The sequence below is a fragment of the Urtica dioica genome, chromosome 7 (genome assembly GCF_054948205.1).
Source record: "Urtica dioica subsp. dioica isolate 48M chromosome 7, U.dioica_male_clone48M_v1_H2, whole genome shotgun sequence".
Classification (NCBI taxonomy): Eukaryota; Viridiplantae; Streptophyta; class Magnoliopsida; order Rosales; family Urticaceae; genus Urtica; species Urtica dioica.
This window is the reverse complement of record NC_142762.1, coordinates 41,427,836-41,445,312: the sequence shown is the minus strand read 5'-3', so window position 1 is coordinate 41,445,312 and position 17,477 is coordinate 41,427,836. Positions and strand designations below refer to the sequence as shown.

Genomic DNA, 17,477 nt, shown 5'->3' with positions numbered 1-17,477 from the left:
TATTTTTTTTTATTGTTTTATAGCGATTTTTATTAGTATGATTTTGATGTGTTCATACTCTCCGACCCCGTTCTTACTTGGCCGACCATCTCGAGGTAAATCTTTTTCGGTTTTTATGTTACTTTTCATTTGTTTGATTGTTGCATTGTTATGATAGTTTATTTAGATTTGTATTGATCACTTTGTGTTTAGATTGTTGATTTGGATAGGCTTTAGCTCAAATTTGTGAATATTTCTAAGTTATATGGTTTGAAATAAGGTATAAAATACGGAACGATGATAGTGGTAGGTCCAGCATGGTATGCTTTAAAGGCGTTTATATTAAAACGCCCTCTATCGTATAAAAAATGTTTTTTTTTCCTTTTTGGAAAGATCAAATATAGAGTAAAGTTTGTCCTTTTTTGAATTCGTGGTTTGATTATTAAATCTTTGATTGTGTTTGTTCGATGGAGTTTTTTTATTTGAGTGTCAACAAGTGTGTCATTTGTGGTTTAGTATACATTTTGTTAAGTTATTGGGTTTGATATAATTTTTTTTATAGTCTTATCAAATAGACAAGTCATGAATGACTTTACATAGAGGTACAAAACCGTATGTTAATGGTGTGAAATCTTTCTTGAGTTATTGTCAAGCGATTTATGAGAATGTAAATCGAATTCTTTGTCTGTGAAAAATGTGGAAAAAACCGTAGTCGTAGATGACAGACTACAACTTTCGGCCGAAGTTGATAAACCGTTTTCTAGCAGTGAATAAAATTAATCTTTTCCGACTTTCACGTAAAGAATCATATGTTATATATTTAACAATAATTTAACCTGAAGCTAACTGAGAATATATAGATTCATTCATAATCTTTTATGGGGATGAGTTCCATTTAACTTGACTGAAAAGGAAATACGATGTACATGTTAAATAGAGACACGACACAAACTACCACAAATGTTAGATACATACTAATGATCATGTGTCTAGTTTTAAATGGGCACAAAATCACTCTTCGAGATTTCAAAAGGCTCAAGAAAATATAGGACAAGGCCCAGAGCGTTTGAGAGCTTTTGAGGAAATTTTAAATCGTGTTTTGGACACAGAACCCAAAAAGAATTTGAATGTGATAGTGAAATATTTCTGTTATTAAGTTAAGAACATGTGAATTGATTTTTCAAGCTCTTCAACACTTTTATAGAGAGAATATAATTTGGCTTGATTTACCTTTATTTGTGAGTAAAACTATTTGAGAGAGAGTGGATGTTTCTTCTCTTGTTCTAGATTGAATGAAAGTAGATTATTCTTCTTTTGTTTTTGGTTTCCATGACGGAGCACTCGTCGTGGCTCGCCAACCAAGGACTTGTCGTGGCTCGCCGAGATGTCTGTCCTGGAGTCGTTGTGCTTTATGATCTATTCTATCTCGCCCATGTACTCGTTGCCTTCGTCGTTACGTCTCGTGGGTTTTTCCGTCTTGTCGAGGGTGTTCTTCGGACTTCATCTCGTGGCTCGTCGCCTCGTCGAGTGGTCCGTCGGAGACTCCAACTCGTGTTTCGTGGCCTCGCCAAGTGGTCCGTCGTGGACTCCGTCTCGTAGCTCGTCGCCTTATCGAGTGGTCCATCAGAGACTCCGTCCCATGGCTCGTCGCTTCCCAAGTGATCCTCCGTGGACTCCATCTCGAGGCTCGTCGCCTCGCCGAGTGGTTCGTTTGAGACTCCCTTGTCTCGAGGCTCGTCGCCTCGTCGAGTGGTCCGTCGGAGACTCCAACTCTTGACTCGTTTTTCTCGCCGAGTGGTCCATCATGGATTCCGTCTCGTGGCCCGTTGCCTCGCTGAGTGGTCCATCGCGTGGCTTGTCGCCTCGTCAAGTGATCCGTCGGAGACTCCGTCTCGTGACTCGTCGCCTCGCTGAATGGTCCATCGTGGACTCCATCTCGTGGCTCGTCACGTCGCCGAGCGGTCCACCAGAGACTCTGTCTCGTGACTCGTCGCCTTGCCGAGTGATCCGTCGGAGACTCCGTCTCGTGGTTTGGACCTTGTCGCATAGCTGAGTGGTCCGTCGGGGATTCCGTCTCGTGGTTCGGGCCTCATCGCCTCGCCGAGGGGTCTGTCGAAAGAGTTTGCGGCACCGAAGGGTCGCCGGCCTTGGGTCTTTGGCGAAGTGGGGCAAGAGTCCTTGGGTCGCTTGTGAGGGTCTTTGCTACCTTCCAGTTCTCTAGCGAGGAGCTGGTCCGCGTTGGTAACGCGAGTCGACGTTGGAGGAACATCATTACAGCGGAAAGAAGAGAGTCAGAGAAGATTCGCGGTGGTGTTCCGTCAAAGGTTGAACGCACTCCTCATTTGCTTTTGTGTGTATTCTGAACATGTGGAAGAATAATCTTCTTCCATCTCTTTTTTTTTTTTTTTTTTTTTTTTTTTTTTGTGCTCATCTCATGACCAACTAATGAATGTCACGGAAGAGATTTTTTCTCTTTCTTTTTGGTCTGACCGTGTAGATGGATTCACGAGAGAGGAAGGTCTTTTTTTTTTTTTTTTTTTACTTTGTCGTGTGTTTGTATTCAACCCAGGCGAGAAGAGAGGTAGCCATCAGGATTTTTTTTTTTTCCGATTGATTTTTGTTGTATGAGGCCCAATTGTTTTTTTTTTTTTTGGCTTCGGAAAAATCTGACCTAACAGGTACGTTTGGACCAATATTACCTTTTCTATCACCAACTCTAGTTTCTATATGACCACCTAAATAAGATGTGTTCATATATGTTCTCTTATAATATATGTCTTCTTACATTTTCATTTTGTACTACTACAGTACTATATATGTCCTTTCGGATTTATTAATAAATAATGTTCTTTGTTTAACCACTTTTTTTCTTCTTCTTCTTCACCCCAACACGACATGAGTTAATTAATACTGCACCGTATATGGAAAGTGAAATATATAAAACTAGAGATTTCTCAAAATCAAGCAAATTGCCACTTCTGCCACCTTGGTGAAAGAACGACAGGTCTTGAAGTCCTGACAGTGCCGTTCCACCTATTCAGCAATTGAATGGACTGGAGGCATAGGATCTTCGGCATGGTCGATCGGGATTGGTTCAAATAATTCTCTATCAGTCGACCCTTTTAGTAGAGTGGTCCACCGATTCTGGGTCGTCCCTTCTACACAACACGCAACCCGTAAAGCCAGGTTTCCCCTGTTTTCAAGCAGTCTTGTCTTGTGTCACCTTCCATAACATGAATCTCCACCTGAAACGGATATCTGATTTCCAGATCTTCCTCGCCAAATCTTTCCTCGTTTAAGAACTCTTGACCGAAAACTTCCCTCTTCTCGTTCCGCGCCAGATCAAAGAGTCTGGTTTTGGCTCAATCTATTTGCCGTACAACACCGTTTTCAATTCACACAATATCAAGAAGGGCTGACGTGTGCGGTTCTGATGAATTTGGCATCTAGATTTAACTTTTAATGGCTGCTAATTAATAATTGGATTTTGATTATTAGTGACATGGTTTTTTGGAGTTGGACTATGTAATTTTTTATGCTCATACTTCCTATTCAATTCTCTCTCTCTCTCATTCAAACTCGAATTAAAATATTGTTTGAGAGATTTGTAGATGTATAATTTAAATTGGCCAGATAAGCCTGTCCAACGTGGGCTATTGTGTTTTAGCCATGGTTTAGTTAATTGTTTGTAAATGGCCATTGCGCCCACGTGGCAAGACATAACTGTTTTTGTGTTACTGTTTTGCCCTTATTTATTATTTCAACAGCAATGGCGGAAGTTTTTTAAATTTTAAAAATGAAACTGAATTGTGCAGCAGTTATTATTTCCCGAAATTAAGTTGCTTATTTTTTTAAATTTGGTTAACTGAATCGTGTAGCAGTTATTCCTCCCCGAAATATTTGGATTTGGGTTGAGAAAATCTTGCGAGAAGTTATTGAGTATTTTTAATATTCTGGTGGATGTGGATTTCCTGCGCGAAGTACATGTTTAGCATTTACAGACTTTATTTGGTTTTTAAAGAGCGAAAATATTGCAGTCATGTGACCGCTCATTTATTTTTAAATTTTTAGAAAACAAAGTTGCCTTAAACAGACAAACGACGCCAGTTTATTTCTTTTTTCAATATTCGAGGATAAGCATGGAGGGGGGATCTTCATCTTCGTTTCTGCAGTCTGGTAAACATTTATCATGACTAATTTTTTTTTTTTGCGTTTACTGTAGTGTTTATGCTGTATTAATTTTTCTTGTTTCAGTTAATTTATTCGAGCAACAATGCCATCAATCTATGACAGAGTTGTTGGCTAGTCGTAGTGAAGAATTGACTTCTCCAGAGATAGTATTGTACGATGATCCTGATTTGAAGAATTTTCCAATGAATTTTGAAATCGATGTTAATAATGTATTTAGAAGCAAAGAAGTTCTTCAGACGGCTATTGGAATGATCGCTATTCGCAAAAATTTTGAATTCAAGGTGTTTAGATCAAGTAAAACTCGGTATTGTATTGGATGTGCGAAAGATACGTGTTCTTGGAAGTTGAATGCGTCGTTTTGCAAGAATTCTGGACTGTGGGTTATCAGGTTATTTGTTAAAGAACATACGTGCTATGGTCAGTCTATTATTCACAAGAATAAACATGCTTCTGCTGTACTTATTAGCAAGTGTGTTAAAGATGATTTTAGGGGTCCATTGGCAAATCAGATTACGCCATCTGGTGTTGCAGAAATAATGAGGTCGAGATTTAATGTGGAGGTTACATATTATAGAGCATGGAAGGGTCGTAAAGAGTCTTTGAGGGATCTTCGCGGTGATTTTGAAGAGTCATACAGTCATTTACCTCTTGTTGGTGGAATGATCAGGGAGAAAAACCCAGGTAGATACTCTGTAAGCTCTTGTTAATTAATTTCAAATGTTTATTACTTATCAGTAATTGTTAATGTACCTGTCATTTACAGTTCATTAACTTCGAGTAATTATCATATGCATTAGTTACTTATTATATACTGTTATTAATGAATCAAATTGGTATTTCAGGGTCATATACTGTTACTGATACTGAATATGATGGTACTTTTAAGTCATTTTTCCTTGCATTTGGCGCCTCGATTCATGGGTTTCAATATTGTCGTCCTGTTATATCGGTGGATGGCACTTTTTTGAAAGGAAAATCTTATGGTACTTTGCTATTAGCAACGGCTCAAGATGGTGACAATCATTTATTTCCGTTAGCTTTTAGTATAGTGGATTCTGAAAATGACATATCTTGGCTTTGGTTTATGAATCACCTTCGAGTTGTGTATGGTGTTAGAAAAGATATGGTGTTTGTATCGGATAGGCACAAGTCAATTCAGAAGGCTGTTAACACGGTGTTTCCGGAAGCCAATTTTGCTATATGCATGCAGCATCTTTGGGGTAATGTGAAGGCAAAGTATGGGAAAACTTATATCCAGCCTCTTTTTTATAGATGTGCTAAAGCATATACTGTTAGAGAGTTTGAATATTGGCTCAATATTCTCTCTAACAACAAAATAAATATAAAAAAATATCTTCTCAAAGCCAATCCTCAGTTGTGGGCTCGGAGTAAATTCCCCGGAAGAAGGTTTAATGTCATGACCACAAACATATCCGAGTGTTTGAATGCTGTTCTAAGAGAAGCTAGAGGTTGGCCGGTTGCTTGTCTTGTCTTGAGTTATAGAAGTTTAATACAGAATTGGATTAACAAGAAGAGGGAGTTAATTCCAAAGATGCAGTCAGGTCTGACTAGTGAAGGTTTCAGGATGCTATATGAATCGCTTGAAGCTGCCAGATCAATGAATGTAAGTATGCACACAATCTGTTTATGTAAATTAAATGTTTATTAACAAGCCATTTACAGTCCTTTATTTAGTATATTCTTGAGTCACAATTAATTAACAACCCATTTACACTACATATTACAGGTTAATGCCATTAACGACAATGAGTTTGAAGTTGTTGACGGGGCTATACGGCGTGTTGTAAATGTTTATCTGAAGACCTGCACATGTTGTTATTGGCAACTTGAAGATTTTCCGTGCTCTCATGCGTGTGCTTCCTTATATCGTAAAAATTTACGACCCATTGATTTTGTTCCAAGTTACTATACCCAAGAATATTTTGCAGCGACGTATGAGAAAGATGTGTTTCCAATTTCTCATGAAGGTGACTGGGAGATTCCTGTTGATGCTCCAATTATCAAGCCTCCTATACAAAAACGTCAAGCTGGGCGTCCGAAAGAGAAGAGGTATCGCTCGAAGCATGAAAGAGTTCATCCATTTAAGCATCGTTGTGGCAAATGTGGGCAGATTGGTCATAACAAAAGGGGTTGCCATATTTAGTGTATGTATTTGTATTATCTTTGGATTATGTGTATATTTGAATGTTGTGCAAGTAAATACACTAGCTAGAAATAAGGGTGTGTAGGTTTTTTTTTTACATTTCAGTCTGTAATTGATGTTTAGTTCTTTTTAATCATGGAATTGTTATATTCAGACCACGAGTACTTGGGTCAGCAACATATTATAATGGCTGTAAATTGTTATCAATTAACGTTATGACTTTGTAAATCGTAAACAATATATTTTGTCCATATAACTGTTAAATTAGAATTTTTTTTCAAATTCGATGTTATGCTTCGTAAACTTCCAGTTTATAATACTTACATCCTATTTACTTTACAGTTCTTTGTTGATACGTGAGATGATGAATATATGATAAATTGGTTAAACATAACACTAAAGTTGTCATTAACCATAAGCTTCAATATGCTTATCAATTAACTTACTGACAATCTTAATTCGTAAATATTTATTAAGTCATTATAACTGTGAAATTAGAACTACTTTTAATGTCATTGTTATGGCTTGTTAAGCGCCTATTACATATAACATCCTATTTACTTAACAGTTCTATGTTGAAACGTGATATGACAGGAGTATATGGTAACTTGGTGTCAACATTAACAAAAAATGCAATCTTTAACCATAAGCTGTTTCAAGTTGATTACAGTGCTGAAGCACACAAAATACATCTCAAAATACTTTTAGTGCATTTGCTATGATATTTAAACAGTTAATAAACTATACTCCTAGGTCAAATGATGGTTGACTAGGGGGATCATCATTGGTATCTTCTGCGATGGGATCACTGTTGTCTTCAACTGATTTCTCGTCTGCGTTCCTCTTCTTTTTGGTCTCAATGATGTATGGAGATGTTGTAAAGACTGATTTCCTACATGTTCTTTTTGGTCTTGTAGGTATTTGTTGTTGTAGTTGGACTTTTGGTGAAGTCTTTTTGGATTGAGGTTGAGCAATGGATTCCTGTGAAATTTCGGAAATTTAGCAATTGCATTTCATCAAAAAAGTACAATTATTGTTACTTATATACCTTAGACTGGTTAGGCACAAATTTTGGCTGATTGGGGAATGATTGGCTAGGCATTTCGCTCTTTACTGCAGGTCTGATTACTGGTTGGCCGTTTTTTCTCAAGCGTTTGTAGACGCGACCAGGGACAGCGTTAGGCTGAGGATCCTTCTCTTGAACAACCTGTGAATGCTGTTCAAATTCGCAGTTGTTAGGTAAACTACTCAACACATCATTAACGGTAAATACCCAATCAGCTTGCAGCTTCTGCATGTCGTCCTGTGATAAGTTAATGTTAGTTTACATGTTATCCCTTGTTAATTACATTTCAACACTTACTGGACTGTAATGAGCTGCTCTATCTCCAAGTAGTGGTGAAATATCCTGCGAAGCATAAATGTGAGATACGGGATGTTTTCCATATTGTTAATTCAATTTATTGGAATGTACCATGGAAATTGAATCTGAGCTAGTTGTTTCCACGTTTCCTGACTTTCTTCTTAGCATCTGCATATAAACCACACATTCTATTAGTTTCCGGTGTTAATGAACTTTGCAGTTAATTACATTTTACCATGTTTGTTTGGGTTACTTGGGTATGTGGCCTCGCTGCCATATGTTCTACCTGAACCTGTAAATGGATGTTTATGTAACATTGTAATGTAATATATAATTCTGTTATATGTATACCTCTTTTTTTTTTGGGACTTGCACAGGGGTTGTCTCTTTAACTTGGTGTGTTATATCTTCAGGTGTTGTTATATCAGGGATTGGTGATCTTTCCTATTAATCATGTGGTCAAATTATTAACAAATATACAAGATATATATTTTATAAGAACTTGAGCCTGCAAATGCTTACATGTGTGTTTTCATTAGAATGATGGTGTCCCGTTTGGTCAGCTGGTGTTGAACCTGTTGATACCTGTAAATGGATTGTTAGGTGATAATCTATTTCCAGCCTATTAACATACATTACCTTTCTCTGTTGCTCAGGATTATCTGTTGCTTTGTTATTGTCCTTCTGGATGTACGCCTGGAATACCTCCAGCAGTGTGTCGTATTTGTTATGAGCCTCGTCCACTCGACGCTTCACGATTTCAATTGATTGGAGAGCATCATCTAATTTAAGTTCCAGGTCATCTGGTGAATGGCTTGGCATTTCAGATTGATAGTGTGTTGAACTGCTTGCAATGCCTTGCCTTTGTCAACTGGATTAGGTTGTGTTTCTGGACAGACAGCTTCTACGCGCTCTTCATAGCCTTCTGATATTTCTTCCTCTGTAGCGTCTAGTGGCAGAATACGAACCTAGAACAATAAACAGTTATTTACGATATCAATTCCTATTTACACTTTTATACAAGTAGTTATTTACCTGGTCATTGTTGATTATATTCTTCTGGAGTTCCTCATATTCTGGGCTGAAGTTAAAATTCCATTTTAGTATTCGTGGTATGCATAACCCGTTTGTTTTCGATGTGTATCCATAGAATTCGAAATCTGGGATGACTTCATACGCCCATGCTATTAACGGATGTAAGAACCCATCGATATTGAAACCAGTTCTTTCCGCAGCATAATTCTTAGATCTCTTTAAGGATCTGCACAAAGCGTTGTAGCTAAGTGTTCCCCACGGATATGTTTTGAACAAGTCAGAGTTGATGGCCATTTTTAAATGGTCATCTGGAATTTTTGCTTGTCGATCACGAGGCAGTATCATGGTTTCCAAGATAGCCAAATTGACAAGTGCCACCTTTTCCTCGTCGCTGCCACCAAATTTGCTTTGTAGTATTCCAAGTAGGTAAGGTGCTCGTTGGGTTCCTGCCACTTTGAAATATTCATCTTTTAGAGGATTGTCTGACTGAAGCTGATTGTGAATACGTGGTACGTTATCACAATTTAGTCCTGTAAATTGGTTACATTAAATATGTTAATAACTGTATTACAATTTATATTTATTTTGATACAAATTAATAGGATTGAAATAGAAGCAAACCTGAAATTATTTCGAAGTCGTAGACATTGAATACCAATTTATTTCCTCCTATGTTAAAATGTAGCTCGTCATCTTTCCCAGATTCCACCTGACTTAGCACAAGTAAATGGGCTAGTTTCTTTGGGTACACATCTCCTTTAAGATGTTGAAAATGAGAAAATGGCCCTTGATTGAATAAATCTCGTTGATGCTCAGTGTTGAGTACTGACATCAAGTTGTTAATGACATTGAAGGACGAGTGGACTATTATACGTTGTTTTAAGTCCCAATTTTTTCGTTTAATGATCTGTTCTCCAATCTACAAAGCAATTAAATTCGTTAGTGTTATATTTTAATCTTATTAATATCTAGTGCATAACTATTATTCCAGACTATTAGCAGATACTGGTAATGGATTCAGATATTCACCTGCATTAACATTTCTTATTACATATGTTGTTATCTATTTCCTAACAAAATATTTACACATATTTACAAAACTATGTTCTAAATTAACAACATATTTACAGATAATCATTAACTAACATCTCTTGTTAATTAATTAGTTCAACTGTACATAGGCGCAGCGTTAAAGACAAACAGCAATGTAAAGCACCACAGTTAGAACGTACCTTTGGTTCCTTTAATTTACGACGTGAGGACTTCATTTCTTTTTCATCTTTCTCAGCCGCGTTTGGCTTCGTCTTTGCTGGAGATTTTTTCGTCATTTTCGTAAATCTGTTCATCAAACATGATTAACCATCAAAACCTTACCTGTAAATTTGTATGTAGAATTTAAACTGTCTACTTTGCCCAATTTTACATTTCAGATTTTTCAAACTAATTCCTAACAAAATTAAAATATAAAGATATATTCTATATGTCGGGATTTTATTAATTAGATAACATGCAAGCTTTATACTAATACACAATTTTGATTTAGATTCACACCGTTAAATTATTTAACTTTTTATGTTATCATAGTTCTGGGATCACAGTTCATTTCATTAATCGGTCATTGGAGTCCGATAACAGTTAGGGTTTGGTTCGAAATAGCAAAAATTTAAAGAATAGGTTGGATATTACCTTACTCGCCGTCGATTCGATGATTCGAACGTCTCTAATGTAAATCTTTAGTTTCGGTGAGGAAGAAGGTTCGGCTTTGTTGATTCAGAGGTCTCGTATCTTTGGGTTTTAATTTGGGGATTTCTTGTTACTGTTTTCGTTTGTACTGAACGAAGATATCGTGTATATTTGGTATTAATTGTAAGTGTAATGATGGTCTCGATAACCGCAGAAGTTATCACACTCAATATAGCGGCAATTTATTAATTCGGAGGACGTATGCGCGGGAACGGTTTACAGGGTATTTTGGTACTTTATTAAGTGTTAATTAATTGGGTTGGCCATTAACCCAAAATTAACAGAAGGTTGGCCAAATCCACTATTGTATAATTGTAGAAGGCTATTTAACTATATAACCCTAGATAATTCATACAGATTTTGATTCCGAATTTAATTTGGTTAGAATAGAAACAAAGAGCATCGTAACGTAAGAAAACATATAAATATATATATATATATATATATATATATATGTATATATATATTTGAAGGAAATATAAATATATATTAATTAACTAAATTTTCCTTTTTTTATAGAAAAATTACACGGAATAGCCGCACGCAAACATTGAGATTGCATATTAGCCAACGTTTGATTTATTTTTTTTGAAATAGTCATTCAGTATGAGGTGGCGTTTTCAACCCCAAATTTTATGTCGATTTTGTCCTTGAACGTCTCATTTTATCATGCATTTTTTTTTTTTGCTGATATGTGTTATATGAAGAAAGTATTTTAGCTGAAAAGTTAACCATGATTTTGCTCTTAATTGTGCATATTTTTCGGGATTAGTATGATAGATTTGTTGCAGTGTATATGCCCCAACCTTAATTGTGCATATTTTTCAAATTATTTGCTCTCTCTCTCTCTCTCTCTCTCTCTCTCTCTCTCTCTCTCTCTCTCTCTCTCTCTCTCTCTCTCTCTCTCTTCTCCATAAGATTGCAGAACTCTATCCAACGTGAGGCTCCACTTCTGCCAGTCCCTCGGCGTCGTCGCCGGCGTCCATGACTTCACCAAAGAATCCTCCAGGAGAGGCCGTTTTGATCGCGTAGGCTTAACCACGAGAGAGGTTGATTGCGATTCCACGGCCCACGCGATTCCAAGGCCACGAAATTTTTCACCATGAGGCCGTTAGGGTTTCAAGGTTGGGGCTTTCACGCCACACCTCGATTGGTTCAGCAACATTGGCCAAGGACTCGAGATTTCGAAGCTCCAAGTCGCCTCGGAGATTAGATCTACTCTAGCTAAGAAGGGGATTACTAAGCTCTTTCCTATTCAGGTAACGTTCGAGTCTCCTTTGCTTTCTTATATTGTTTTATCAACGAAAGTTCTGTTTTGTTGGGGTATTTTGTTGGTTTACTGAATTCTTTGACATGATCTAGAGAAATGAGGAATAATACGTAATTATTTGAGAATTCTCCCACCGCTTCACCCGTGTCATGTTAATTTGTGGTAGGATGTTCAACGTTAATTCGTATTCATTCATTCAGTGTTAATTCATGTTAATTCATATTAATTCGGTTTATTTTTTTTTATTGATGTTGGTTCGAAATTAGTGTTGATTGTTGTTGGTTTGAAATTAGAGTTGATTTGTGAAATTAGTGTTGAGTTGTGTTAGATTGTGTATATGTTGTCATAGAAACTATTGAAAATTTCGGGCAATGAAATTATTCACATTAAAGAAAGAAACTCGTAAAGAATTCAGTCGATTGATTTCTGTTGATTGTTGTTAGTGGTGTTTGTTGTTGGTTTGAAATTAGCGTTGAAATTAGTCGTGATTTTGGTTGAAATTAGTTTTTAGATCTGTGGATTTCTGTTGATTTGAAAATTAGTGTTGATTTGTGAAATTAGTGTTGGTTTGTGTTAATCTGTGTTGATTTGAAATTAGTGTTGAATGTCTTTGGAATCTGTTAATTTGTGTTGATACGTGTTGATTTGTATTGATTTGTTGTTAAACCTGTTGACTTGTGTTGATTTCTATTGATTTGAAAACTAGTGTTGGTTTGTGCTAATTTGTATTGATTTGTGAGTTAGTGTTGAAATGTCGTTGGAATCTGTTAATTTGTGTTAATATGTGTTTATTCGTATTAATTTCGATGTTTATTTGTAGGAGAATTGGCGACTCTGTGCCTCCGGCCGGAGAATTGGCGTTTCGAGACTGATCGACAGCGAAAATCGATAGAAAATTGTGCAAGTTGACTTGGCGTTGAAGACCGGAGGTGAAGATCTCGTAAAATCTTTAGATATTTTTTTAATCTATTAATGAAACAGTTATTTATTGTAATATTTTTCATTAATTTATTTATTTCTGTTAACTAATTTATATTTGGTAACCTTTTATTTTAAATGAAGCGTATTCTATTTATGTTGGTTAATGTGATTAATTGGCTAGTCCACAAAATAAACCAAACATTGGCTATTTTACCAATTTTATGTTTCAAATCGGCTAATATACTATAGCTCTATTTTTATACAAATACGAATAATTACAACTACAAATTAGATAGATATTAGCATGATCACAGGCGGAGCTAAAATTTGAACTCCGAGTAGGCGTATATGATTAAAATATAAATATTTTGATTAAAGACGGGGGTATATATGAATTTTTTTTAGGATGGAAATATGAATAAATCATATAATTTCGGCTAAGAATGTAAATAAACTCATAATTTTTTTTTTGGATAAAAGTGTTACTTTTGGGGAAAATATGGATAAAATAAATATAGTATTGCAAACTTAAAAGTTAATTTTTTTTAATTTCTAAAAGAAAAGAGGTCAAGGGGGGATGAACATAAAGCTAACAATGGAAGAGAAATATATCACATTATTTTTAAAAAAATAGCAAAATAAGCCACCGAAAGTCTAAGAATTGCTAAATAGCCAACATTTTATAAAATTATTTTAAATAGTCACCTCAACTTATTTACGGCACTAAAAACGAAAAAATACCAAAAAAAAAAATTCCCGCCTATTTTGAGTTTATTTTGTCTTTTTGAGTACCGTAAATAAATTGAGGTGACTATTTACAGAAAATTTACAAAATGTTGGTTATTTACAAAACGCTATAAGCCAAATGAAAATATAGCTAAAAGACCCTTATTTAGATACTTATAGTAAAATATATGAAAATCTAGGTTGTAGGTAGTGATTTAGGTTGGTCAGCCCTTAGATTAGAATTGTGCATCATAGTTGGGTTAGATAGTGAAAATTTATGAGTTTTGGGTTGTGTTAACTCTAGTTAGTGTTTTCGCTGAAAATCAGACAACATCGAAGACTTTGGGCGGGTCTACCCAAAGCCGACAAAGTGGCCGCGCCCGAGCCGGGTTTGTAGAAACTCGAAAGTCTTGAGTTCCCTCTCCTAGCTCAAAAATGCTCTTCGTTGGTCGCGGAGAGACCTGAGAGTAAGAAAGAGAAGAAAATAAGCTAGAATGCGCAGAGGCGGTGCCCCTGGCGTGCGCCGACACTTAACATTAGTCTAATTGCTATGAGTTAGGTGGGGACGCCGTCGTAGAGAATATTTGAGATAATCAAGCTCGATCAGAGTAGAAGCAGGTGCGGAGGGTCCTCGGTAGACTCTGGAATCAAGTGATTGTGAGAAATAGAATTGTGTAGCTTGGTCCCTCTAAGGAGGGGTATTAATAGTGCTTAGGAAAGCTGCAGAGAAGCTATTGGGAGGAGGCAAGGCGCGTGCGGAAACCCTTGACGCACACGCGCAAAAAGGCTCACGTGCGCCTCATAGAGGAAGGCGCGTCGTGCTAGATGGACGGTGCAGCGCACCCGAAGAGATTTTGGAGGGCGTGTAGGGTGTTAGCGCGTCGCACACTCTACTTTGCGCGTGCGTGGCCGCAGCGCGTGCAACCGTGTGCTCGGTTTGAGCTCGTCTTGAGTGGGCTTCGGCTCTTTTAGGGCCTTGACAGGCTTTTTTGGGTCCCGGCCCGTTCAGCTTTTTGGTACGAAATTCGTGGCAGATCACGACAATTTTTTATTTTATTTTTCAAAAAATGATCGATAACAGTGAGATTAGCTATCTAATTAGTGAAATTTAATAATCGAGAGGTAATAATCGAGCGAGCTCTCTACCCATCTCATCATTCACCTACCTAGAGCTATAGAAAGAATATGATATTGTAGATGTAGTTGATTTGAAATTCCGGGCTTAATTCGGTTGTTTGTTTTAATAGAACCCAAACCGAGAGGTGTAAGTTTGTCAAATAACTAGGTCCCTAAAGATTCGAGAGGGGTTAGTGGATGTTTTAGTAGGATTTAGACAAAATCTTTTTATTCTAATCCGAGCTTAGAAGCGTTACCAAGGTCAACCAAATTGATGAACTAACGAAGTCGCGCCCCTTGCTTTTCTTATAGTTTTTGAATCATTGTAAATCGTTTTTATTTACTCCTTATCATTTAAATTAGTTCACTCTCAAAAACATCAAAACCCCCATTTTTTAATTTTCATAACTTGAAAAGAAAACTAGTGAGTTCACCTTGAAATTCGTCAAAAGTTCTCGTGGGATCGATATCTGTGCTCTTTACACATTTACCACTTGACGACTCGTATGCTTGCGTTGTGTGAGTTTTCCAAGTCAAAGAAAATTTTCATCAGTACTATTGACTATTTTTCATGTAGTGAATTTCTTTTTCACTGGGTAAACTGCGCTACAGTAGGACCGAACTGAGTTACTATTATTTATGTCATTTATTTTTATGTAGTGTTTTATATTTTCCGTCTATTGCATCGAAACATATTGTCACATACATTAACTCTATATTGTGTGTGATATCTTGTCTTTCACTAAACAACAGAATTTCACTAACAACACTTATACTATACATTAGCTAATTTGTAGACTCATAATTTAATAATTTAAATAGTTAAATAGGATAATTTACATGTGTTGATCAAACTTAATAGAATTTTAAAATCAGTGCTCTAATTAGTAGCATTTGTCGAGTTCCTCTTAAAAAATATGTCGGTTGCCGATTCAATCAGTGGTGGTACTACTAGTCAATAAATTTGTGCGGTTAGGCGCACAATCAGTGATGGTACTACAAGTCAATAATTCATGACCCCAGCAATGGTCCAAGAGAGTTAATTATAAATCCTATATGAAGGGCAGCTTTCTCTCAACCTGCTTGTAATAAAAAAAAATGATCCAAGTTACGCAAACACTTATATTATTATGAACTCAATAAAAAAAAGTCGGAAATTTTCGTTAAAATCATCTTTTATATTTATAATTTTTGCTTACAATTCAATGCCTCGTATATTATACAGTGGGCTTCAATAGGTATTAATTTCCTTTTAACCAGGCAAGAACAGCTTAGAACTAGTCATTAATGGACATAGATGCAAGGGCAGCGTGTACAATTAAGTGGCCGTGGTCTAGGAGAGTGGAGCCGGAATGTGAAACGACCTCAACAATTTATCACTGGCCTGGCTTGTAAATAACAAGTATATATCCAAGGGTATGTAAACAATAAAAAGGTGGTAGATTTGCAAGCCAGACAACTAAGGTGTCCAAGAGGTAGTTAAAAGTTATCCATCAGTGTCCACTAATACTCAATGCTCTGGTCCAAGATGCCATGCAATATATAACAAGCAGTAGTATCAATAGTTGAAAAGCGGAATACGTGGTGGATTTGTAAGCCATGCAATTTATAACTTGCCGGAATGTAGAGGGTAGATACAATGCAATAGAGCAACATTGTGAACCTCAAAAAATTGTCATATGACATATATATCACACATAGCACTAAAGACTTATATATCCTACTTGCCAATATAATTTCGTTTTTAACCCATAACTTTGGTTTCGGCTATTGGTTGAGGGTTAGTGTTTTTGGCTTTCAGAGACATACATACATACATACATATATATATATATATAATTGTGACAGTGAACCCATCAACAAAAAAAATAACTTGCATAAAAGTAATACCAAAATCTAGGATATACGAAAAAGTTATCTTACGTTGTTGTTTGATGGTAATGGGTATGCAGTGCCAAGAATATAAAAATATAAAACAACAATTATGAACAACTGCCCAATATTGGGACAGAGCTACAAAGAGGCTCAAGCCTCCCCTCAATTATTTTTTATTTTTACTTTTTTTTTTAATTGATCCTTTTTTATAAAAATTTACATTTTTTTTACCTTGGGAATTAACATCTCTAAAAAAATCAAATTAGTCTCCCCTGGTGAGCTTCGCTAGCTCTCCGTCCCTAGTGTGTGTATATATATATAATTGTGACAGTGCAACGCATAAACAAAAAGAATAATAATCTTCCATAGAGGGCTGTACCGCTGGAGGTCGAGGTCTGGAGGTGGAGGTTCCGTCCTCCATACTTATGTTGCTACGGCTATTATTGCCGCCCACTAAAGCTCCCCTCTCAATTTTTTTCCTTTATATTTTTCGTCCAGTTTTTTTTATTTTTAAAATTTACAAACCAACATCCCTATAATTTTTTGGCATATTATACCCCCTAACCTACATCTTTCGCTCCGTCCCTGGCTACAGCAACCGCAGATCGGTATTCGAAACTCCGGTCTTTACAAACATGAACGTCAAAAAGTTTCGTAATTATATAATAAATAGTAACATGGTGAACGTGAAAAAGTTGTGTCATGAAATATTTGTCACGAAAGACTAATCTCACTTGCCCAATATAATTTCATTTTTAACCGAGAACTTTTGTTTTGTCTTTTGGTTGAGAGTTAGAGTGTTTTGCTTTTGATATATATATATATATATATATATATATATATATATATATATATATATATATATATATATATATATATATATTATATGTGTGTGTGTGACATATAATTGTGACAGTGAACCCATCAATAAAAACAGTAAAATACGTGCAATAATTGACGAAAGGATAAGCATGAAAAATAACTTGCATAAAGTAATACCAAAATCTAGCATATGCGAAAAAGTTGTAATCTAGACTAATCCCACTTGCCCAATATAATTTCATTTTCAACCGAGAACTTTGGTTTTTATCTTT

General features: G+C 36.1%; 2 protein-coding genes and 1 long non-coding RNA gene across 3 annotated transcripts; 1 reads left to right on the top strand and 2 right to left on the bottom strand.

The window, feature by feature from the left end:
• The first annotated feature begins 1,783 nt into the window (after positions 1-1,783).
• LOC149391660 (uncharacterized) lies at positions 1,784-6,941 on the top strand. Its single transcript, XM_089620037.1, has 7 exons — positions 1,784-1,961; positions 2,029-2,220; positions 4,234-4,474; positions 4,559-4,851; positions 5,013-5,794; positions 5,918-6,240; positions 6,929-6,941. Exons 1-7 carry the CDS (start codon positions 1,784-1,786, stop codon positions 6,939-6,941), a joined length of 2,022 nt encoding a protein of 673 aa, XP_089476163.1.
• LOC149391659 (uncharacterized) lies at positions 6,932-8,519 on the bottom strand. The gene is made up of 7 exons (XM_089620036.1): positions 8,220-8,519; positions 8,049-8,141; positions 7,933-7,989; positions 7,809-7,865; positions 7,698-7,742; positions 7,383-7,637; positions 6,932-7,315 (listed from the first exon to the last, which is right to left on the bottom strand). Exons 1-7 carry the CDS (start codon positions 8,517-8,519, stop codon positions 7,076-7,078), a joined length of 1,047 nt encoding a protein of 348 aa, XP_089476162.1. The 3' UTR covers positions 6,932-7,075.
• Positions 8,520-9,579: 1,060 nt separating this feature from the next.
• LOC149391658 (uncharacterized) lies at positions 9,580-10,756 on the bottom strand. Its single transcript, XR_016300077.1, has 3 exons — positions 10,419-10,756; positions 9,965-10,070; positions 9,580-9,651 (listed from the first exon to the last, which is right to left on the bottom strand). It is a non-coding gene; the product is annotated as an uncharacterized LOC149391658 (long non-coding RNA).
• Positions 10,757-17,477: the final 6,721 nt, after the last annotated feature.

Coding starts and splice junctions, on each gene's coding strand:
- LOC149391659 (XM_089620036.1), bottom strand. CDS start 8,519: ATGCCAAGCCATTCACCAGATGACCTGGAACTTAAATTAGATGATGCT. Junction 7,743..7,808: donor GCTCAGATTCAATTTCCATG/GTACATTCCAAT, acceptor TATGCTTCGCAG/GATATTTCACCACTACTTGG. Junction 7,638..7,697: donor GAGCAGCTCATTACAGTCCA/GTAAGTGTTGAA, acceptor AACTTATCACAG/GACGACATGCAGAAGCTGCA.
- LOC149391660 (XM_089620037.1), top strand. CDS start 1,784: ATGGATTCCGTCTCGTGGCCCGTTGCCTCGCTGAGTGGTCCATCGCGT. Junction 2,221..4,233: donor CGAGGAGCTGGTCCGCGTTG/GTAACGCGAGTC, acceptor TTCTTGTTTCAG/TTAATTTATTCGAGCAACAA. Junction 5,795..5,917: donor AAGCTGCCAGATCAATGAAT/GTAAGTATGCAC, acceptor TACATATTACAG/GTTAATGCCATTAACGACAA.